This window comes from Hesperophylax consimilis, chromosome 2 (genome assembly GCF_061612785.1).
Source record: "Hesperophylax consimilis isolate HC1 chromosome 2, BYU_Hcon_1.0, whole genome shotgun sequence".
Classification (NCBI taxonomy): Eukaryota; Metazoa; Arthropoda; class Insecta; order Trichoptera; family Limnephilidae; genus Hesperophylax; species Hesperophylax consimilis.
In genome coordinates this window covers 43,022,313-43,047,347 of record NC_142837.1, presented here as the reverse complement: position 1 = coordinate 43,047,347, position 25,035 = coordinate 43,022,313, and the positions used below count along the sequence as shown (strand labels likewise).

Genomic DNA, 25,035 nt, shown 5'->3' with positions numbered 1-25,035 from the left:
TATTACAGAAGATACTACCAGTATCGCCCTGGTGTAAGACCACCATTCAGAATTGAAACATTGCTCCAAATGGCTTTAGCCGTGTTTAGTGACTAGATCTGAATAGCCAGGTACTTCCCCACCTTCCTCTTTCCCTTCCCCACTTACCTTCAGCCTCACAACATCCCCCAATTGGGGATGCCATAGTCTCACTGGCTCCAGACGGGAGCAGTTGGGACTCTTGTGAGGTATTCACTATAAAAAAAAAAAAACAAACTTGGTGCTGATTACTTGTTCCTAAAACGAACAATCACCACATTCCTTCTTCTTTCGTATGGTGGATGGGTCAGAGGGGAACATCTAGGTCAGTGAGCCAGTCTAGGGCCTCAAGCTTCGCCCTGTGGACCCCATCAATCCCGCCGAGGAATGAATGCAGCAGACATTCTTTGACCACATGTTCAGTCTGCACCGCAACGCATTCATACATCGCCAGCTCTTTATGTACCCATCTGTGCATCATGTGGGCACAGAGCTTACGTCGCAGTTAGAATCCAGGCTGTGTCTCGGTGGGGTCGTGCACGAGGTGGGCATTTCTCAAATCGTCTGATTGCCACTTACCACTTAAGTTTCCACCTATCTTCTGGAGCGAGAGGTAATGGTAGGAACCTCTCTCCTACCATCCAGAAGGATTTTTGGGACTTCAAGTGCCATGCAGGGTGAGAGACGATATCTTCATGCAAAGGGATTGCGTTTTTTGCAGCGCCTTCCTGTATTTCCTTAGTGTTGCAATCTCTCAACTGATATTTGGCGGGTTTATATACGCAAGTACTGGGAGCCAAGAGTGACGTGTAGATTTGAAAGTTTCGCTGATGGTTTGCACAGTTGGCATTAAGTTGAACATCAACCATGGAAGTGTGAGTGCTTCTAGCCCGTACTGGAGAACAGTAATCAGCTGTTGATAAAACCAACAGCAATGGATGCCGTTCTTAGGGAATCACCACATAATTAATGCTTATGATTCCACATGGACGTTGTTACTTTACACATTGTCAAAATAAGAATTAAAATACTTAGCGAAAAAAAATATTTTGATTTTATTCCATCGAGCTTATTACACATCAGAAAATATAAATATTTATTTATTAAGTTCATTTCATAATAATATACATACATCAATAAAACTAAAATAATCGTTGTTACATAAATCATCTCTTCAAAGGCACTTTATTTGGCTCGTCATAGACGGGAAGCAGTGGGGCATTCGGTAGAACACTGGGATGGTTGAACAAGTATAAAGTCATGTGCTTGATGCTGCCAAACGTGTTCCCCTTGGTCCCGAGGCACATATTGTATTGAGCTAAGTCTAAATTTTTATCACAGCCGACAGAATGAAACATATGCACCAAATCAACATCGACAGTCCTAAATATAGAAAGGTTGAACTGAACGAACTTGTCGTACAGGTTAACGTCTTCTAAACCCCAACCTTTAATATCCGTATTGAATCCCCCGACAGAATTAAAATCATCTTTGTAAACGCACGCAATCCCGAAACCGAACTGTCTGAAGTAACCATGATCGTCCGTTCGCAATTCCCGATCCACAAAACTTTGTCTAACTCTATTGTTATTGGTTTGTTCACTGTCTATCACTTTGTTTTTAGTCTGAATTGAATTGTAATCGTTCCCACTCACGACTAGAGGATCGTATTGACTAAACACTATAGGAAAGTATACTTGGTAGTTTTTAATAGTATTTAATCTTATTCTTTGTAGAGATTCCGATGTGAAGAGTATATCCACGTCTATGAAGAATAAGAGATCTCCGCTGTCGCAAACTTCCACTCCTTTTTCCAAAGCGACGGCTCTCGAAAACTGTGCGTTAAGTATTTTTATCGGCTCAATTTTGCTGTAAGGATACTTGTTTTGAAACATATTGATTAAAGCAACTGTTTTATTGAAATCTGCCGGAGCGTTTCCGTCTTGATACAGCGGAATAAACAGCGAAGTTTTCTTATCCTTAAACAAACAGACTTCTTCGTAGTTCTTCATGAATCGTACAAACGTATCGAATCTGCCTGACAGCGGCAGAATGAAGTTGATTCTTTTTATAGAGTTATCTCCGGTTTGCTGATTTCTGAACACATAAGGTAAGTTTTCGCTTATTTTGTTTATTCCAGTCTCAAAAGCTTCCCTGATTGGCACATTTAGTTTCTTGAAGTTGAGGAAAGGTGATGCCTGAGTGGTGACAGCAAACTGTCCGCTGGGATAAAGGTCGTCAGCGCCGTAGTCTTCATCTTTCTTGTCCTCTTCTTCTGCAGATTTGGTCAGCGGTGGTTCTCCCAGTGGAACTTCTCGAATTTCAATACCTAGAAAGAGAGAAAATTATAAATTAATAATGTATTAAGGGCCTTCCTTACTAGCGATCTCAATCGTTGTATGAAGAATCATGAATTGTCAGATTCAAACGACAATCTAAGTTATTAATCGTCAAAATATCGATAATGTAGCCACGCTAGGCTATCATAAATACATTTTTCTGTCGAGATATATGTTTTTACTAACAATTTATTTTCGTTAAATACTATATAATGAACATCGAAGAATTCTCCTACTCATTCGGCTCTATGAGGTGGCCGTGAATGCACGCTTTCAACGGTCCGTCGTGTCAATATTTTTTCAAAGTTCGAAATTCCGCGTAATTATTACACTTCCATGAGACGTTTCAACAATATTCCACTCTATGCGTTGCGCGTAGGGACTATAATAGTGTGTCGCCTTTTTTTATGTTTCATCTGTGCGTTTCCGTCGAAGCTGTGTAGTGTCAAATAGTATTATTAAGAATCAATTTATTGTTAACATTTTTTTGGGTTTCTAGGTAATAAACAATTTAATATTATTAAGAATTAATATATTGTTAACATTTTTTCGGGTTTCTAGGTAATAAACAATTTCATATTATTAAGAATTAATTTATTGTTAACTTTTTTTCGGGTTTCTAATAAATATAGTAATAAACAATTTGATGTTTTTAAAATATAAAAGTATATAAAATATTCCAGCACTTACAATAAAATAAAAGAAGCACATCGTATAAAAATGTTTCAGTCGAAAAGATCGAATGCCGAAATCACTTACTTCGAAATTATTGCAAAAAACTTAAATCACTGTTAGAAGTATCCCTTAGCATTGAGGAAGATTGTGTCAAGCCGTATTTTACGCCTGAGAACGGCTGTACGTTGTGCAATAACGTACCGGAAGACTTTGAATTAGGAAAAATAAAACAGTTTTATTTGGATATATTGAATGGTCCAAAACATGTATTTGGAGACCACTCACTATGCAAGGAACGGGCATACTTTTGCAAACGGGATACTGGCGACACTAATTACGTACCCAATATGACTTCGAGCTTGATAATGTCAAGAAACGCTTTTACAATTTTTGCATGCTACCCGAATTAATTGATCCTCGACACAATCGCTGCATGCCTATTAGAAATCCTGAGTATTTAGAAAAGTGCATAATAGCGAAAAGAAACAAAGTAAAATTGGTTTCAGCTAAAACCAAAACATGTAAAAAGGAATTGTTTCGAAGAAATCAATAACATTTTATTTCATTGAAGTGTCTTCAGAAGAAATTTCATTTATATTCTTAATGTATGCAGTCCACATTTTTAGAAATAGAGAAAAGGAGGGTTGGAAAGTTCCTGGCTATTCAGATCTAGTCACTAAACAACTAAAGAAACAAACTACCTTAAAAAATTGAAAATTAATAGTATTATTACTTCAATAGAAGAGAGTCCAAATATAATTACTAATCATATAAATTACTTCTTCAGTGACATTGGTCCAAGCTTCGCTAGTAATTTGTGCAGTGCTAATAAAACTATTGAGATATGTCTGGTGAATGATTTTAAATCTGAACTTCACGTTACAGGGGACAATTTTTATTTTAAACCAACTAGCATTTCTGAAGTCACAAATGTGATAAATGATTTAAAAATGTCTTTCTCGTGCGGTATTGATTCTTTAAGTGTTATGGTGTATAAAATGCATGTATCCGAATTAGCTTGTCTCATATCTCACCTTGTAAATACAGGAGTTTTCCAATAAGAGGTGTAATTTTGATATTTAATCGTAAAATATCAATGGTTTCGTTGCTTGTGTGGCACGTAGCGCCGTCTTGTTGAAAGTAAACGTTGTTCAGATTAATACCATCCGATTCCGGCCATAAAACATCATTAATTTTTTTTCAGTAGCGCAGTCCATTCACTGTTGTCCATTCTGTTGCTCCAGCCTCATTTTCAAAAAAGTAAGGTCCAATGACTCCGCCGGACCATAAACCGCACCAAACAGTCACACGTTGAGTGTAAAGAGGCTTTTTAACAATAACTCTTGGGTTTTTCGAGCCTCAGATGCGACGATTTTGCGTGTTGACGAAGCCACCGAGGTGGAAATGGGCCTCATCACTCAAAATGATTTGCATTTGATTCACTCAAGTGAATTTTAATAAGTTCAATGCGTTGTTGAAGCGTGTATCGTTCCATTTTATTAATGGCGTTGTTTCTACTTGTCAAATGTCAAAAAATGACAGCTTCAAAAGTAACATCTACCGAAATAGCGGGCTATTCAAAATAACACCTCTTATTGGAAAACACTGTATTAGCTTCGAGAGTGGGATGTTCCCTTCTCATTGTAAGAAAGCTAAAGTAATTCCCCTTTTTAAATATGGAGATCGTCTAGATGTTAATAATTACAGACCTATATTCTTACTCAATACTCTTTCAAAAGTAATAGAGAGATTAGCTATGTCGAGATTGGTATCATTCTTAGAAACATATAATATACTCTCTAGCAATCAGTTTGGTTTCAGAGAGAATACAGGAACAAGTGATGTAGTGTTGAGGGTATTGTCCAAAGTCAAAGTCAAACATGAATACAATGTCCTGAAGGAGCTTGCAGAACTAGAAAGCATTACCATAGAAAAGTGTGGTCTTTTCATACATGAAGAGTATCCGTATATGGGTGCGACACCAGATGGAAGTTCTTCTGAATACACCATGATTGAAATTAAATGTCCTTTCGCAGCACGCAGCATGCTCATATAAGAAGCAGTAAAATCCAAAAAAATTATGTTAGCAAAAATGGAGAAATTCTGGTAAATACATCTCACGATTGGTTTTACCAGGTTCAGGGCCAATTACATGTAACAAAAAAAGCTATTTGTATGTTTGTTGTATGGACTGAACTCGGATAAAAATCGAAAAAAATTTACGGGATGACGAATTTCGGCAGACTAATATGGTTGAACAGCTGAATCGCTTTTACAGTTTTTGCATGCTACCCGAATCAATTGATCCTGGACATAATCGCTGCATGCCTATTATAAATCCTGAGTAATTCAAAGTGCATAATACCGAAAAGAAGTAAAGTAAAATTGGTTTCAGTTAAAACCAAAACATGTAAGAATTTTTAAGAAGATCAATAACATTTTCATTGAAGTGTCCTGAAAAGAAATTTCATTTATATTCCTTATGTATGTGGTCTACATTTTTAGAGATAGGGAAGATGGGGGGTTGGAAAGTTCCAGGCTATTCAGATCTAGTCACTAAACATATCTACGCCGTTCTCAAGCAACTTTCAATCCTGAATTATGGTCTCTCACCAGGGTGATACTGAACGTATCTTCCACTTTTAAACGAGGTACAGATTCATTATATGTAACTATATAAAATTTATTTTAATTCTATAATATGACATACTTATATAAATTAAATTAAATTTGTTTTGTCCTCGCCGGCTTTTGAACCCGTGACCTCAAATTAAACTATACAATTTAGTATTAACAGTGCCCCGCCGCACTGCGAAACCAGGCTGGAACAAAGGGAAGCCTTTTGTAACTCTTTATAATTGTATTTATCAAAAAAAAAATCCAAATAAAAAGTTATATTAAATGTTGTTACTGAGAACCTCCTCCATGAATCAAGCTATTGTAATATTGCATTACATTCTAAAATATATTTTAACATAATTTTCATAATCACAATATCTTTAATTAATAATAATTTGTTTTGCTCTGTGCGTGTATTGAATGGAACGCACCGGCCAGCTGCCAGGTGCAGCGAGTTAGATATTCGAATTCGCGCTAGAAACATTTAGTAGCGAGGGCCGTTAAGATAATGCTTGAAATTTAAGAAAGAACAAAATAATCTATTAACCTGTCCGGTAGTATGACCATACAGGTACGGAGAGACAAAAATAGTTTGTAAGGAGTATGACCGTACAATTTCACAATTTAAATATTCCGTGACGTCACTGTCTGGCAGTTGGTGGTAAGCAACATTTTTATTGCGAGCGACATCTTGTGTGAAGTGAAATTTGTGGTTTTTGTTTGTTTTTACACTGAATAACTTAATCATCTTGCATTAAAAATTACCTCACATGTTTGGATGTGAATATTTATTACATATATTGTACCGATAGTGTTTGCTTTCAGTTTGAATACAGTTTTTCACAGTTTGAACAAAATTCAATAGTGTTACTCTTAGTGCTGTGAACTATTTGAAATATTATTCGTTATACTGTTATTATCATTGACATTTTATTATTTTAGGTTATTCATTATTTGGACATTGTTTTACTGTGATTTGACTTTGTGTTTCGTATATGATAACTTGTTCAATTTATATATTTTATGTATATTTTTTATCAAAAATGGTTAAAAATTTGAATGTACAAGACATTGCTGATATTTTAATCGAATGTGAAGAGGAAGATGTTTACGAGGATCTTCATGATTTGCCAATACATTCGGATAGTTCATCCGACGAATCGAAAGTATTATTAATTATTGACTGCATATACATTGTGTATGTATATACCTATGTTGAATTTTTATAATGAAAATACAATAATGTTAATGTATATAATAATATGTATATGTAAGTGTGTGAAAAAATTTGTTCTTCCCCCTTGATCCCCTTGGCATCATTCAAATTGTGGTAAGTGAATCTGATTTTTTTGTAAAAACAAAAATCTGCTCCGATTTCGATGGTTGGCTATTTCTGCAAAATTGTTTTTATTTTTTCCTTCTAAATAGCTTAGTATTTGTTTTTTCGTGCTAGTTTCTGAGGATTTTTTTTTTTTATACTCTACGAGGTGGCATTTATTTATTTCTATATTTTGATTATTGAAAAAACTCCCTCCAGCGGTACTGTTTTCTTTCCAGAAACTCACTACCGGACAGGTTAAACTGGAATAATTAGTATTTTTAATATTTAGGCTATATATCAGGTGTCAAACTGCAATTTATATATAAATAATAATGGAGTAAAAAAAATTAATAAGATTTTTAAGTTGCATTGTTATTTAAGTAAGTATTTCTAGTGTGTTTCATGGATAAATAGATATGTATAACTTTAGATTACAAACGTATTTACAATCGAAACGCACTTTTTTGTTATTAATTCAAGAATGGACTTCAGAGTGAAAAGGAAATTAAGTACCAAATAATTGTGTCAGTATCATAGACATATGAATATTAGTAGACCTGCCCTAAGTGATTAAAAGCGTATTATCCCCACTCCCCATACCGGTTCCATTGGAGCCGGCTGGGCTCGCGTATGGCCTCAAGTGAAATTTGAAAACGTGACGTCATCATTCTTGTGCGAACTATGGTCGAGGCATCATCGGTTTATTTTACGAAATAACACGGCAAAATGTTGACTTGTGATATGAAAACTTGTAAAAATAGATGTGAAAAAGAGAATAAACCCAATTGTCGTATTACATTCCATAAGTAAGCATTATTTTACTTTATTTTAAGCTTATTCACACCGTATTATATGGATCAGTTTTAGAAACATATACTATCACATCACAATGTAGCGATTCTCAAGTGTGCTCATCGTTGTTTACTGGGGTAAGTAAATTATGAACATTTATAAAAGTGTCTTAACTAAATACTTAAACGAAATATTCGACTCTGAAAATAGAACAGAATTTTTTTGCCGAATTTGGACTTCGCAAATTTGTTCATAACGTGGCGAGTAATTTGCGCTCCCATGTAAAAATGTCTATTCATTCAAAAGCAGATTTTACTTTTAAGAACTAAATGGTGATATTATAATGCGAGATGCCTATTTACTGTCAGATTGATTTATTGACGAATCACAGTCAGCTTAACCCCCTTCGTTCTTCAACAGTTGATTTTACCCCTCGCCATTATCTTCTCGTCTATTAATTCCTATGTCTGTGGTCAGTATGAATGCATAATAACCCAGTGTTTTGGCAGTGTTTGAATGCTTGTTTGAATTTCAACACTGCTATTTGGAAGTTTTCGAATGCTTGTTTGAATTTCAACACTGCTATTTGGCGGTTTTCGAATGCGTGTTCGAATTTCAACACAGCTATTTGGCGGTTTTCGAATGCTTGTTAGAATTTCAACACTGCTATTTGAGGTGTTCGAATGTTATGCGTCAATATAACTTTCATTGCTCAGTGTTCTACTGGCAAATGTCGCTACTTGTTGTTGTGTTGGCCTTATGCTAAAATGGATGAAACTTTGTTATATGCATGCGGTTTTTGACTACCTACTCGGGTTTAAAGTTATAGCATGTTGAATATAGGTGAGCTTTCCGAGTTTGCATATCTGAGTTTTCCAAGCCTTTACTGTTCAAGGCCGACAGTGACCCTGTTAATGAAAGGTCTGTCAGAGATCAAGGCAATGTTCATATGTTTGTGACCTATAGACTCAAAACTACTCTACCGATTTCACTGAAAATTTAAAAATTTGTTTTTATTAGGGCCAGAAGCGTTTAGAAGGTGGTTTGAATGATAGAAGAAGTCGGGGACGCCCGAGGACTACTTAATGCAATATCTCTGCACTAGAATCAGATACGGAATCGAATTAAAGTCGATATAATGAAGTTTTTTTTGAACAGTAACACTCTGCTATAAAGCAGTGAATGGTGGAAGAAGTTAGAGTCCGAGGAAGATATTCACAGTAACGAAGTGTTCAGGCATATAACCAATTGTTATTTCCAATAATTATTCCCTATTCTCCCTTGTAACCTGTCACCAGGAGACGGGAAGTACCACCACTACAATTTCTGCACCGCCTCTGATAACAGGTTGTTAGGTTACAATTCCGAGTTAAGTGCAACACGCCGTGGAGTTTTTTACGTGCTGGCAGAAAGAGGAAACATTGAGGACACCAGGACCAAAGATGGGACTTTCATTATTCTAGTGGCATCATCTCATAGTTCCACTTCGTTTCCCTTTCGATATTCTATATTTTAGGAAGAAACTCGTGGCCTGAAATATTTCCGGTATATTCCAAGAGCTATTGAAACACTAAGCATTGCCAGGTCGAAGTATTATATAAAATGTTAGTTTACAAATATGACTCAAAGTCATACTCATTTTAAATAAATGTAATGTTTACCTGTAAAACTTTGCTGTAAATAGGCGTGTCTTCTCACTGGTACCGTCATCTTCCTCCCTCTGTATTTCTTATACACTAGAAGTATGTCCAGGATGTAGTCTACTCCGTGGATTGGGTCCAGTCTCTGGTATCCATACAGAATCTCCCGAAACTCTATGATCCGCCCCCTCTGCTTCGAAAAGGCATTTATGTTCTCCATAAGCTGAAAATAAATTAAATTAAGTTAAATTAAATTAAATTAAATTAAATTAAATTAAATTTAAAAAAATTAAATTAAATTAAATTAATTTAAATTAAATTAAATTAAATTAAATTAAATTAAATTAAATTAAATTAAATTAAATTAAATTAAATTAAATTAAATTAAATTAAATTAAATTAAATTAAATTAAATTAAATTAAATTAAATTAAATTAAATTAAATTAAATTAAATTAAATTAAATTAAATTAAATTAATTTAAATTAAATTAAATTAAATTAAATTAAATTAAGTTAAATTAAGTTAAATTAAGTTAAATTAAATTAAGTTAAATTAAATAAAGTTAAATTAAATTAAGATAAATTAAATTAAGTTTTGGATATATCATCCTGGAGACGCTCTGCCAGAGTGATGGGTCGCCGGAATGAATAGAGAAAAGAGGAATATGAATAAATACAGCTAAATATGAAGTTAATAAATCATTCCTCTTAATTGGGACACATTGGGTCCAAAAATTTTATCCTGAATAAGCGGCTGTCAAAATAAGCAAAGTTTAAGGAAAGTAAAAAAAATAAATTATTTTCATATGTATATGTTGAAAAATAATTATGTTGGGAGTGTACTGTGAAATGAACAACTTTATGTTGACGAATATCCGCGGACAGGGAACAGCAGGCGTGGGCAAAGTCTACCGAATTACTTCAGAATGAACTCGAAACTCCTGTAGCACGGCGCATCTCCCGTAGCGGCATTTCTCGAGACATGTTTTGGATCGACTTCAGATTAGAATTTGTCCCAATCAAACGTAATGATCTTTCAGATAACCAAAGTAAATTAGTATCAGTTTCTTTATTTGGTTTCTGTTCCTTGGGTTTTGGCCTAAGTAACCGGCTGTCCCGATAAACCGATTTACCGATTAGCGAATCCACTGTAATTTATTTTTGAATTTGCAGTTTTCCTTATAATATTTTATTATAGTAAACTCAATTAAAATGATGATTCTACTGGGAAAATAATACATAAAAATACTGACAGTGAAATTGTATTGTAATCACATACCTCCCGAATAATATCATCCAATCCTTCTCGCATGGATATCTCCATTCTTCGTTTCGGATTGGCGTTGGATGGAGAAAATATTGCTTTAGAAATAAAATCCCACCAAATAACGTTCTTCAGCTCTGTTGGCCGATATCGATTCAGGTTTGGAGTCACTCCTGGAACAAAGTTAACAAGAATTATTATTAGACCTTCTTTGAACATTTAAACTTTAACTGGATAGCCATTCTAAGGGTTGAGGCAGTTCCTTGGTATGTATATTTGTGCATTGTACTGTTTGTCTTCAGTCTTCACATAACTTACAACATTTTCCTTTTCCTTTCCTAAACACGCTCATTAAAGAACATAAATACATATTATTAAAATAAATACTGGAAAGTCCTATTATTTCCTGTGCGTGCGAACCGTATCTAAATTTCTCTAATAAACAATAAACAGTGTTGATTTTAAGTGACCTACCAGGTAAGTTACTGTATATTATCTGCCCATACAAAATATAAATAAATAAGAATAACAAGATATGTACATTTGTAGAAATGTATTGTGTATTTGTACAGGGTCCTTGAGGTGATTTTGCACAAAAATGGTGCTATACAAATCATCCAAAATATTATTACTATCATCTGTGCCCCACTCAACAATATACGAACGTACAAACTCTACAGACATAATTCGTACCAGGTTATTTGAGCTGCCTTCTATCACAAGACTGCCGCGCAAACGTTGAGCCCATTGTGCATATTTCGATATGCACCAAACTTTATTTTCCCATACTACGGGGCAGCTTAGCCAGCCGAAACTGTGTTGAGAATGTAAAAACTAATCTTACGTATGTCTGTAAGTTAATCTAACTCATTGGGATCAGAGGTGGTTCCTTAGTATGTTCGTTTGTGGATTAACATTCATTCATAACTTATAATAATATCTGACCCCAAACAAGTTGTGCATATTTCGTTGTGCACGAAACTTTGTTTTACCATACAACGGGATCAACATAGGGTAGTTTCGAAACACCTCAGCCCGCCAAAACGGTGACAGGAGCAAGAAAAATTAAGCTCATAAAGGAAAATCATGAGTTAGAGCAGAGAAGATATTATATAACCATCCCGTGAATCAACGATGCATATGCAAATCGTCTTGACGGCAATTTGCACCAATTTGAACAAATGTTTCCAATGCATCTGGAATGGATTACATTAGGAAAATTAATTTACAATGTTAGCACTACAACATTCACACTTTGGCAAGGCATGCACAGTTAATTTTGACAGTTTCGCAAGATCATCAGCGATTTAAAAAGAAACGAAACGCGTATCTTTTACTCTTGAGATGATTTTGTGATTTTTACAATTATTTTAGAAATGTAGCTTAGTGGAGTGGAGGAATAATATTGCAGTACCCCCCTGTTAATTAATTTGATAAACTTATTTACATACTAGGTATATTTTTAAAGTGAAATGCACTGTAGGCAATTTTAGTCACAAGCCGCCTATGTTAATTAATTAATTTTGTACAAAAAATCAACTAGAATAAATTTGATATAGTTTACGAATTTCACAAATGTGGAAATTATATTTATTAGAAGAATGAATGGTAAATCAATGTACAACTGCACTTGAATGAAGGTACTAGAATAAACTGTTGGTTTTATATAAGTTTGATTTATTTGGCAGCTAGTAAGAGCATAAATAATAATGTTATGGATATCACACAAGTTGTTGCCAGAAGTTATTCCAAAGCGTGTGAAAGGGTCGTAAATTTGGAGTGAGATTGCTTACAGTTAACTTGATTATGTATTATGCCCACATAAATTTAACCGTTTGAATGCGTAATGTCGATATTTCGACGATTTTCGCTTCTTTGGTGCGCGTTGAGAGTTCGGCATGCGAGGTAATGCATGAGGTGTGTGTTATTTTAAAAAAATCGCTTATTTTAATTAAAAAAAACAGTGAATTAAGAACAAGTAGGATTGTAATAATTTTTTCCTTGTTTTTTAACATGCATTTTTAGTACTATGACAAAAGGCCCACCACACATGATGAATTTATAAATTAATTTTGTTTAAATGGGCAAATTTCTAAATTATATGGAAGATTGGAGTCGAGTTCAGACTTGAGAGATGAGATGTTGTATAGAGGGGAGGCAGTTTTAGATAAGGTTAAGATAGAAGAGAGGACATTTGTTTAGAGAGAGACAACCAAAAAACATGTGATCTAAAGTTCGCACTTCTAGAGCACAGAATGTACGATCTGAGGAGTCAAGTACGTGAATTTTAAAAAGGTTGGAAGGAACATAACAATGTCCAATTCTCATTCGACTAAGTGAGGAAATTTATTTTTTGTAAAAATGGGGGAATTGTTGGAACGACGGTTTTGATGGGAAAACCCTTTGTATTGAGGCATAGCATAGCAGGCTCCCTTGGGTTGAATGTGCCAAACGTTGCGGAATCTATGTTTAACGATTGAAAAAAAGTCAAAATTTATTTATTTATTTAACGCCCAGAGAGCTTTTACATGTAGGTAGTACAACTTTAAGACGACAGATAATTTTGAAATATAAGAAGAAGTAATAAAAATAAAATTACAATAGATAAAAAATATAAGTAGCAAACAAAAATAGAAATAATGATCAAATAGAATTACAAAAATACAACAGAAGGTTTAAGAGTGGAGTTGGAACACATATTTTATGTGATCCACAAAATTCGCCAAATAAAAATAAATATGTCAATATCAATATTGGTTTCCCGCTGTATAGGGGAATGAGAAATATAATTGTGTTGGGGTATGCTGAAGTAGAATAGTGTATTTTGTTATTTTTTTGTTTAATATATAAACACATTAAAATAATTTCCAAATGTCGATATTTCGAAGCTGATTGTGGAAAAATTATGTTTTTTTAACCAAACTGCCTAATTCAATTGAGAAACCTTTTTTCGTGCTTGAATTGGGGAGTGGCGTCTTTCTGGTTTATAAGGTGTAAAATTTCGTTAATTAAGGTACATAATAGTAAATATATAAACCTATTAATAGATATAAACCTATAAAGTAAAGCTATAAATAGTTATAAACTTATAAATAGTAATAAACCTATAAATAGTTATAAACCTATAAATAGTTATAAATCTATAAATAGTTATAAACCTAGATGATAAATTTAAATAACATAATTAATATAATTAAACTTAGAAAACATAACAAATAGGAATTAAAATACATGTTGATTATTAAGTAGGCAATAATAGAAGGTAGGTACAGAGATGGTTGTAAATTGTTCAAAAACAGAGCTGGCAATATTGTAATAAATGTGGGTATGTGTAGGTTTATTAGTTGCAACAGTAAAAATTAAAGTTTAGTATTTTGAATAAACGGGTTAAATCCACTCCATCACCCAGAAATAAATCTGTCAGTATTCTTATAGGTTAGTTTTATTATTCTCCTGATGAAGGAAGGGTACTTCTAAAACCGGTTGTGCTCGGGCCAGTTATTGTTGCAAAGTATTTGGTTCTGTTGTTTCCCACCCGCGTAACGCGCCTTTTACCTACATGAGTCAGTTGTTAAAGTATCGCGCCGCCCGCAAGGTTCAACCGACCGCTTCCGCATAACCTATCTTGAGTTATTAAAACCACCGCGCCGCGCTATAAACGGCAAATGTTATACCGCAAAGAACGCCGTGAAAAGTGCATAAAAATAGCAATCTATAACGCATTGAACCATTTCGCAAATCCAATATCACTATTCCTTTCCTTGACCTCCTCCAATACTAACAATTACCCCACCGGTGATTACCGCAGTGCAAAGTGGAAAGGTGCCGACAGCTTGGAGATATTGGTAAGTCGATCAAACAATATCACAAAATACCGCAATTACAGTCCATTCACGCCGCAACATTTGGTCCTATTCGAGCCGCATTATTTAAATTGAGAATTACATTTTGGTAATTCTAGAACCATATTTGTTCCTATTCAATCGCAAATTACATTCATTTTGTGTAAGAATTCAGTTAGCAATACTCGTCCGCTATTTGAAATTACATGCCTAGGTATAGATACTCCTTGATATCTTGGGTAATTAAATTATTTATCGATGTTGTTGTAGCAAATTTATTCGGTGCAAATCGCAAAGATACTACAGTGTAATATATTCGTCTATATGTATTAATGCCAACCTAAGTACGTACGTAAACATCGCTTTGAGTATCGCTCAATATATTTAATTATTTGGAAAATAACTTCTCCACTAGATATAATTCGTCAGTACAAATTGTCGCCCAGTACACTTGTGTTTCTTGCGCATTATTTTATAAATAATTAAACTTTTAGTTTGCAAATAATTCTAAAAATGGAAGACAAACTAAAAAGACAATTAGTTTTACTAAAAGGTAAAAGAGATATTATTCTAAAAAGGGTTCAAAATTTAGTTTTGCTTGCAAATAATTTGCCAATCAATTTCGAAGCGTCACGCTCAGGTGAAGCATTTATGTCAGAATCTGAAAGTATTTTAGAAATTAAAAATAAATTTGAATTAATTATTGATCAAATTAACGAGAATACTCTTACGTCAGACCCGAATTCTGAACCAGATTATTCAAGCTGGGAACAGTTTGAAGAATTATACACACGTATTATTCGCGCACGAAATAATTTAAAACCAAATTTAGCTACAAAACCGCAAACATCTACATCTGCGTGTGCTGCTATGACTAATAATAATAATTTTATTAAGTTACCCGCTATAGAATTACCTACGTTTGATGGACGGATGGAAAATTGGCACCTATTTTATGAAACATTCAAAACAAATGTTCATTTAAATTCACAACTATCTGATTCGCAACGCGTACAATATTTAATTGGAAAATTAACTGGAACCGCGAAAAATGTTACGTCAGGTTTAGTGCCAACTGGAGACACATATAAAATAATCTGGGATACGCTAGTCAATAAATATCAAGATAAGCGATCTCTTGCCACTTATTATCTGAATAACATATTTCATTCAAAAACCGTAGCTCACAACGCAAACAATCTGACAGTTTTTATAGAAAAATATTCAGCATCTATCGCCGCACTAAAACAATTGGGAATAGAAGACCTTTCGGATTTTATATTACTACAATGCGCTTTGCAGAAGTTAGAGTCGCAAACTGCACAAGCATTTGAGCTCTCAGTTCGAGAAATTGAGATTCCCACCTGCAAGCAATTGGTGTCGTTTGTGCAAGATCAGGTCAAAATTCTGCAACGAACTTCAACAACTCGTGGACCTAACACCGCCAACACACATTCAACCAGTTCCGGTGGAACTGGTCGCACAGCTCAACTCCGCACACATCATACTTACACGAGTACGCAATCAAAATGCCTTTATTGTCAAAATGAGAACCACACGCAACTGTACACTTGTACACAATTTTTAAAATTATCACCAAAGGAAAGGTTTTCCTTCGCAAAGGAAAAATCTTTGTGTTTTAATTGCTTGAGCCCGCAACATACATCTACAAAATGTAAATCAAAAGGCACTTGTCATAAGTGTCATGGCAAGCACCATACTTTTCTTCATTTTGATAAACCCAGTCAAGCAAACGCCTCCACATCCAATGGAGAAACTCAACCTAACGATGCAGAACCGCCGATATGTACTATGTCAGCAACCACGCGACAAGGGGCAACCACTGAAGTTCTTGCTACCGCCAAAGTTCACACTGTTGATCGAAACGGTGAAGAGAATACCGTCCGCTGTCTTCTAGACCCAGGCTCACAAAAACATTATATAACTTCACAATGTTGTGAAAAATTAGGCCTGGCAGTCAGTTCAGGAACGCGCTTCGCAGTCCAGGGTTTAGGTGGCAAAACGCAATCAATAAGAGGAAGTGTCACATTGACAATTCAATCTAGGATTGATCCCTACTTCAAATACTCCATAACCGCTCTAGTTTTAGAAAAAATTACCGCTCATTTACCTACTTGCAAGGTGGACTTGACGTCATATAAATTTATAAATGTTCCGCTGGCAGACGACACCTGGGCAATGCCAGGCCCAATCGATTTGCTAATTGGCGTCAGTCTGTTCTCTCAACTGTTGCTACCAAATAAGATAATCACCCCCGGTTTTCCAGTCGCGATTCAAACCACATTAGGTTATGTTTTTATGGGTGACGCCCCAGTAAATTCTCAACCAAACACCGCATTAACTTTCTGCGCTATGCACGAAATTGAGAACTTAATGCAAAAATTCTGGGAAATCGAAGATATTGGTTCGGAACCAGTTCACAGCCTCGAAGAAAAAGAAGCTGAAGACATTTTTAAAGGCACCACAACTCGCCTCGAGGATGTGATGTTTTGGACACTCACATAAAATAAACGAAACGAACGTGCTCAAAAAAATTTTTTGTTTAGACAACGACGGGAGATTTATGGACAGACAGGCCTGGAGTAAACACATTCACACGGGACAGGGCGCAGGGACGGGCAGTCGAGTTTTGAACTTGGGTGGATTGACAGCCCCGAGAAAGGGATACAAATCAGAAGTGTTGTTTGAAATTGCAGTTAATTATTGAATTCAAATGGTATTAGAGAATATTGCGGAATATTGAATTAAAGTGAAAGATTATTGATCCGGTGTTTGTGTGAAGTGAAAGTGGTTCGACTCAGTGAGAAAACAATTAATAATAATGACAATAATAATAATTGGATAATTTGTAGAGCGCCGTTTTGTAAAAACCCACCTCAGGGGCGCCAGGTGTTGTGCAATCGCGATTGTGTTATAAAGTTGTGTTGATTTAAACGTGATTTCGTATACAGTTCGAACTAGATTGCTTGTCTTAAAAACATGAAAATAATAAAAATAATGATCGCGTTTTTAAAACAAAGTGAACATATAAAGGCAGGAAGTGTTTAATCGGGCTAAGTTATTGATTTGGCGAGATGGCATTCTATCCACGGAGACCGAAAACCAGAGAATCAAATAGATTATTAACTGTGGGTTCGAATCCTAACAGATTAGGGAGGTACAATTTTATTTACAGGAATATTTAATTACCCTTTTATAAGCGTAGGGAGGAGGTCGAAAATTAAAGTGATTTAGCTATATAGTGTAACCAGGTAAGTTTCACACGAGGATTTGGAGGTGACTAACAGGGTGAGTTTTTTTATATTATTTATTAAATTTCAGAGGACCCTTTTAATAATAGGATACAACCGAGGTACAGGAACCGAGTTTGCAACGCCTGCAACCCAAATAATCTTCCCATAAGAAGGGATACGCTAGACGCATTGTCAATCAGCTGTGAGCGAGAGACGAGTCAACGACCTTTTCATATATAGGCCGAGAGGCGCGGAGTACAGTCAGTCAAAGGGGAAGTTTTGCTAGCGTATGCCGTCCCAAATTGAAAGCGATCGGATGCAACCAGACGGAACAAAATGAAAACTTTTCTTCTGTTATTTGACTTTCTAATTTAATACTTTTCATCTATTATTTGACTTTCTAAGTTACGAATTGGGATGCACAAAAACAAATCTAAAGTCGAAAGAGGGAGATGGTAATCTCCGAAATAAAACTACCAACCGAACAACTTTTCTCAACAGGTATCTTTCGAGAGGTAGGCAGCCTCTTTAAATTAAATGCAAAACATCAAACCAATTATCCGTTTATACCTTACCTGAGAGGATAGGTATTCAGTAGAAGTTACCCATACCTAATACACGAGGATGCTAGTAACCTCATAAAATAAATACTGGAACCAAATATTAAAATACAGACAGTCCTCATCCTAAATTTGGCATTTCGAGTAGACCTTACATATATCTCACATGATAATTGGCTGAATGGGTAGGCACACAACCTATCGTTAATAAGCAGGCAAAATGTCGACAAGATTGTCGTGTGTTATCTATGTATTGACCTAGAAAGGGATGTAAATCCCCGACGACGTGGGAGTTACAACGTTTTCTAGAGGTGGCACGTAACTTAGGACCTTACGTGTCACATTTTCGCGACTAGATTCGTGATAAAGGGATGTTATGGTTTTCCCCTTCTACACTCAGTAAAGTAGTTTATCCTGGAGGTGTTTGAGATTGGGGCAATTCTGAAATTGGTGAAGAGACCTGGTTTTCTTTATTCTGGCGTGAAGGTTGCCGATTTGGAACAAGGGGAGACCCGGCCGGTTGTGATATCCAGACACGCAGATATCGATTGCCTTGTTCGAATTATCATCCATCAGTTTTGTTTGGTAAGCGGAGGAGCCAGTCTTAGCTTGAAAAAAATTCATTTCCTTTCCTCTCCTTCCCCTCCCAAAATATATACATGGATGGCGCCGACAACTAACACCATAAACTTATCGTATGTATATCACATATATAAAATCTAACACTTTATTATATTCACATTACCCTACGATAGGTAGAATCGAGTAGCTAGTGGGGGGGGAGCAGGCGACTTAGAAGATAAGGTTTATAAAATGGTTTTAAAACACAGCGGTAATGGATTCAACTCACTCTATCTCAAAAGAACCAAGGGATACCACACATACATAAATAACTAGGTTTCTAAACCGAGAAACAAAAAACCAACACAACGTTCGGTGAAGCCTTTTTATACTGAACCGTCACGTGAAATGAGTACGTTCAAGGTCGTACGTCACGTAGACAAACTAGGATGTACACTCTTGAAGGGGTGTGTAATAAAGAAAAGACGGCAGGGAGGACCTTCCTACCCCGGATATATATATAACCAAAGCCTTATGGAAAAGTTACCTACGGGACTTAAGGAAAAGTTTGAAGTAGAAAGGGCAGATCATTACATCTGATGCCGCAAACCAGGAGAGATAGATTTAAAAGCTGGCTTGAGTTCATTACTGTTGTTGAGGGAAAAATGGATTTCATAAACCTTATTAATTCACACTAACAGCAAAAGAAATGGTACCTATCGTCAAAAATGATAACAGAGACATCGTACTTCAAAGGCAAAATAGAATAAACAGACAGACCCGGAAAACATTGAATTCATTGTGACGACAAAAAACATCTAAAAATGTTCATAAACAACTCAGCCAAAGGATAAACAAACATCGAAATCGGATTAATTATAACACAAAAATTAGAATAACTGTAAACAATTATTGTTTATTCCAGATCTAAAAGGCAGAGAATGTTTAAGTCATAAATAACACAGACGGACAAAAAACCATCGGATCACAGCCGAGGACACAAAATAAAAACAAATCAACATGGAAATAAATAACACTCGAACATAATACAAATAACGTATTGAGATGAAACAACACTGTTTAAACAATTAACTCAGAGTTTAAAATTCGAAAATAAACAAGTGTGACATGACATATTGAATTTCTACCCATAGAGACACAAAAGCACTTGAAAAAGCTGAGGGCGGAAAAAAACTCACCAGTAGAACAAGCCGATAATCACGGGAACCAAAAAATAAACAGATGCTAGGTTAGAAACGAAGAACAGGGGCGCTCAACATTTTGGAAGAATTAAAATAAAATTTAAAATAAAAATAAAAAATAAATACAGAGGTATTCGAGAAACGTAAATTACCTATAGTTATTTCTAATCCCATCGACTAACACGAGGAAGCGAGATTACCCGCTGGGCTTAGAACTAAAGGGAGGCTGTGATGTTTTGGACACTCACATAAAATAAATGAAACGAACGTGCTCAAAAAATTTTTTTGTTTAGACAACGACGGGAGATTTATGGACAGACAGGCCTGGAGTAAACACATTCACACGGGACAGGGCGCAGGGACGGGCAGTCGAGTTTTGAACTTGGGTGGATTGACAGCCCCGAGAAAGGGATACAAATCAGAAGTGTTGTTTGAAATTGCAGTTAATTATTGAATTCAAATGGTATTAGAGAATATTGCGGAATATTGAATTAAAGTGAAAGATTATTGATCCGGTGTTTGTGTGAAGTGAAAGTGGTTCGACTCAGTGAGAAAACAATTAATAATAATGACAATAATAATAATTGGATAATTTGTAGAGCGCCGTTTTGTAAAAACCCACCTCAGGGGCGCCAGGTGTTGTGCAATCGCGATTGTGTTATAAAGTTGTGTTGATTTAAACGTGATTTCGTATACAGTTCGAACTAGATTGCTTGTCTTAAAAACATGAAAATAATAAAAATAATGATCGCGTTTTTAAAACAAAGTGAACATATAAAGGCAGGAAGTGTTTAATCGGGCTAAGTTATTGATTTGGCGAGATGGCATTCTATCCACGGAGACCGAAAACCAGAGAATCAAATAGATTATTAACTGTGGGTTCGAATCCTAACAGATTAGGGAGGTACAATTTTATTTACAGGAATATTTAATTACCCTTTTATAAGCGTAGGGAGGAGGTCGAAAATTAAAGTGATTTAGCTATATAGTGTAACCAGGTAAGTTTCACACGAGGATTTGGAGGTGACTAACAGGGTGAGTTTTTTTATATTATTTATTAAATTTCAGAGGACCCTTTTAATAATAGGATACAACCGAGGTACAGGAACCGAGTTTGCAACGCCTGCAACCCAAATAATCTTCCCATAAGAAGGGATACGCTAGACGCATTGTCAATCAGCTGTGAGCGAGAGACGAGTCAACGACCTTTTCATATATAGGCCGAGAGGCGCGGAGTACAGTCAGTCAAAGGGGAAGTTTTGCTAGCGTATGCCGTCCCAAATTGAAAGCGATCGGATGCAACCAGACGGAACAAAATGAAAACTTTTCTTCTGTTATTTGACTTTCTAATTTAATACTTTTCATCTATTATTTGACTTTCTAAGTTACGAATTGGGATGCACAAAAACAAATCTAAAGTCGAAAGAGGGAGATGGTAATCTCCGAAATAAAACTACCAACCGAACAACTTTTCTCAACAGGTATCTTTCGAGAGGTAGGCAGCCTCTTTAAATTAAATGCAAAACATCAAACCAATTATCCGTTTATACCTTACCTGAGAGGATAGGTATTCAGTAGAAGTTACCCATACCTAATACACGAGGATGCTAGTAACCTCATAAAATAAATACTGGAACCAAATATTAAAATACAGACAGTCCTCATCCTAAATTTGGCATTTCGAGTAGACCTTACATATATCTCACATGATAATTGGCTGAATGGGTAGGCACACAACCTATCGTTAATAAGCAGGCAAAATGTCGACAAGATTGTCGTGTGTTATCTATGTATTGACCTAGAAAGGGATGTAAATCCCCGACGACGTGGGAGTTACAACGTTTTCTAGAGGTGGCACGTAACTTAGGACCTTACGTGTCACATTTTCGCGACTAGATTCGTGATAAAGGGATGTTATGGTTTTCCCCTTCTACACTCAGTAAAGTAGTTTATCCTGGAGGTGTTTGAGATTGGGGCAATTCTGAAATTGGTGAAGAGACCTGGTTTTCTTTATTCTGGCGTGAAGGTTGCCGATTTGGAACAAGGGGAGACCCGGCCGGTTGTGATATCCAGACACGCAGATATCGATTGCCTTGTTCGAATTATCATCCATCAGTTTTGTTTGGTAAGCGGAGGAGCCAGTCTTAGCTTGAAAAAAATTCATTTCCTTTCCTCTCCTTCCCCTCCCAAAATATATACATGGATGGCGCCGACAACTAACACCATAAACTTATCGTATGTATATCACATATATAAAATCTAACACTTTATTATATTCACATTACCCTACGATAGGTAGAATCGAGTAGCTAGTGGGGGGGGAGCAGGCGACTTAGAAGATAAGGTTTATAAAATGGTTTTAAAACACAGCGGTAATGGATTCAACTCACTCTATCTCAAAAGAACCAAGGGATACCACACATACATAAATAACTAGGTTTCTAAACCGAGAAACAAAAAACCAACACAACGTTCGGTGAAGCCTTTTTATACTGAACCGTCACGTGAAATGAGTACGTTCAAGGTCGTACGTCACGTAGACAAACTAGGATGTACACTCTTGAAGGGGTGTGTAATAAAGAAAAGACGGCAGGGAGGACCTTCCCTCCCCGGATATATATATAACCAAAGCCTTATGGAAAAGTTACCTACGGGACTTAAGGAAAATTTATCGTAGAAAGAAGAGAAGGAAAAGTTTGAAATAGAAAGGGCAGATCATGACAAGGACGGTTCTTATGAAGTGGCTTTGCCATTCAAAAGCAACCCTTGTGACTTAGGTGATTCATTGCAAGCTGCGCAAAATCGGTTTTATGCACTAGAAAGAAAATTTAATCATCTGCCAGAACTAAAACCGCTTTATGATGAAGTGATAAGAGAACATATTCATAAAGGTTATCTGTCCCAGGTGGAAGCCTTACCGTCAGAAAACGCATACTACATCCCGCATCACGCAGTTAGGCGTGAAGATAAAATGACAACAAAGGTGAGAGTGGTTCTGGACGCAAGCGCAAAGACAAAAACTGGTTTATCTTTGAACGATATTTTACACACGGGACCAAGCCTACAGAATGATTTATTTTGCATTCTTCTGAATTTACGCCTTTTTCCTATCGCAATATCCGCAGACGTTCGTCAAATGTATTTATGTATAAATGTTCGCAAAGAAGATCGTCGTTATCAACGAATTTTATATAGATTCGATCCGCAAAAGCCGCTTCAGGCTTACCAATACAATCGCGTAACATTCGGTCTTAAATGTAGTCCGTTCTTAGCCCTTCGAGCAATCAAACAATTAATGTTAGATGAAGGCGCTCGCTTCCCTCTTGCAAAGGATATTATTAATAGAGATGTTTATGTAGACGACATCGCTAGCTCTGCTTTAAATGAGCAAGAAGCTATCCGCGCGGCTGAAGAGTTGATTGAGCTCTTCCAGTCAGGAGGTTTTCAACTCGCTAAGTGGGCATCCAATTCCAGCACAGTTTTAGAAAACGTTCCATTGGAACTTCGCCTGTCGCAAAGTGTAACTTTCGATAATGATGCATCGCTAAAAATCCTTGGGCTACGATGGCATCCTTCGGATGACATTTTCGCATTTGAAGTTACTCCAGACAATCGAACTTGTACGAAACGCAATATTTTATCATCTGTCGCTAGACTCTTTGACGTGATGGGTCTGGTAGCACCTATAATTGTACAAGCCAAGCTTCTAATAAAGGAGCTGTGGAATTTAAAAATCGATTGGGACGAAATCGCAAGGATATCACAACAGTGGCAGCAGTTCAACGCGGAATTGCCGTCAATATCGTCGATTCGTATTCCACGTCATATAGGAGTCACTGAAGGATGCACGTTAATACTTGTTGGATTTGCGGATGCCAGCGAAAAGGCATATGGAGGAGTGGTATACGCTCATGTGACCACTCCTGATAACCGAATTAAGGTTCAATTAGTTTGCGCAAAATCAAAGGTAGCGCCGCTAAAAACCGTTTCCTTAGCACGCCTAGAATTATGCGCTGCATTATTGTTATCGCACCTGTTAAAAAAGGTAATTGATAATTACTCCGCTAGGTTTACTATTCATTCAATATTTGCCTTTTCTGATTCGACTGTAACTTTAAGTTGGATTCATTCATCACCTCACCGCTGGCAAACCTTTGTTGCCAATCGTGTAGCAAAAATACACGAAAATTTAAACAGTAGTCATTTTTATCATGTCGCAGGTGCTGATAACCCTAGCGACTGCCTGTCAAGAGGTATGCTACCATCGCAATTGATAGCAAACGAAATTTGGTGGAATGGTCCAAAATGGCTTTGCCAGCCGAATTTCGAGTGGCCTATTTCACCATTTAAGCACGCAAATTCAGAACAGTTACCGGAATTGAAACCCAATCAGTATGAACAGCCAACTACTTTTGGCTTGTGCTCTCGTGTAGCTGATCCACCCGAAATGAAAACTAAAACCGATAATCGTCTCAAGACAATCGTGTCACCTTTATTATGCACGTTGGCTTCTCGCATTCATTCGTGGTCGAAATTAATTCGAATTGTCATTTACGTGTTTCGTTTCATTAGGAAATTGCCGCGTAAATTTGAGTTAAGCCATATTGACATTGCAGAAATCGCTATTATAAAGGCAGTTCAGCAAGTACATTTTTCCGATGATATGAAGTCAGTGAACGACGGCAAGAAAGTACGGCAAGTTCTTGCTAAATTAAATCCATTTATTCAGGACGGTCTCCTAAGAGTAGGAGGCAGATTGAGAAACGCCGAACTCGAATTTGATAGTCGTCATCCTATTTTATTACCCGCTCATGATCATATAGTTGATTTAATAGTAGATTATTACCACACTAAGAACTTGCATACGGGACCCACCCTACTTATGTCTCTGTTAAGGCAAAGGTTTTGGATACTTTCTTCGCGCAATTTGATTCGGAAACGCGTGCA

At 36.1% G+C, this 25,035-nt stretch overlaps 1 protein-coding gene across 1 annotated transcript in view; it reads right to left on the bottom strand.

The window, feature by feature from the left end:
* Positions 1-1,063: 1,063 nt before the first annotated feature.
* Positions 1,064-25,035, bottom strand: part of Chsy (Chondroitin sulfate synthase) — a 179,657-nt gene continuing 155,685 nt past the window's right edge. Inside the window, exons 4-6 of the mRNA XM_089642931.1 lie at positions 10,685-10,842; positions 9,426-9,627; positions 1,064-2,347 (exon numbers count right to left, since the gene is read on the bottom strand). Coding sequence (XP_089499057.1) covers positions 1,185-2,347; positions 9,426-9,627; positions 10,685-10,842 — 1,523 coding nt within the window. The 3' untranslated portion in view covers positions 1,064-1,184. The remainder of the gene's footprint in view (positions 2,348-9,425; positions 9,628-10,684; positions 10,843-25,035) is intronic.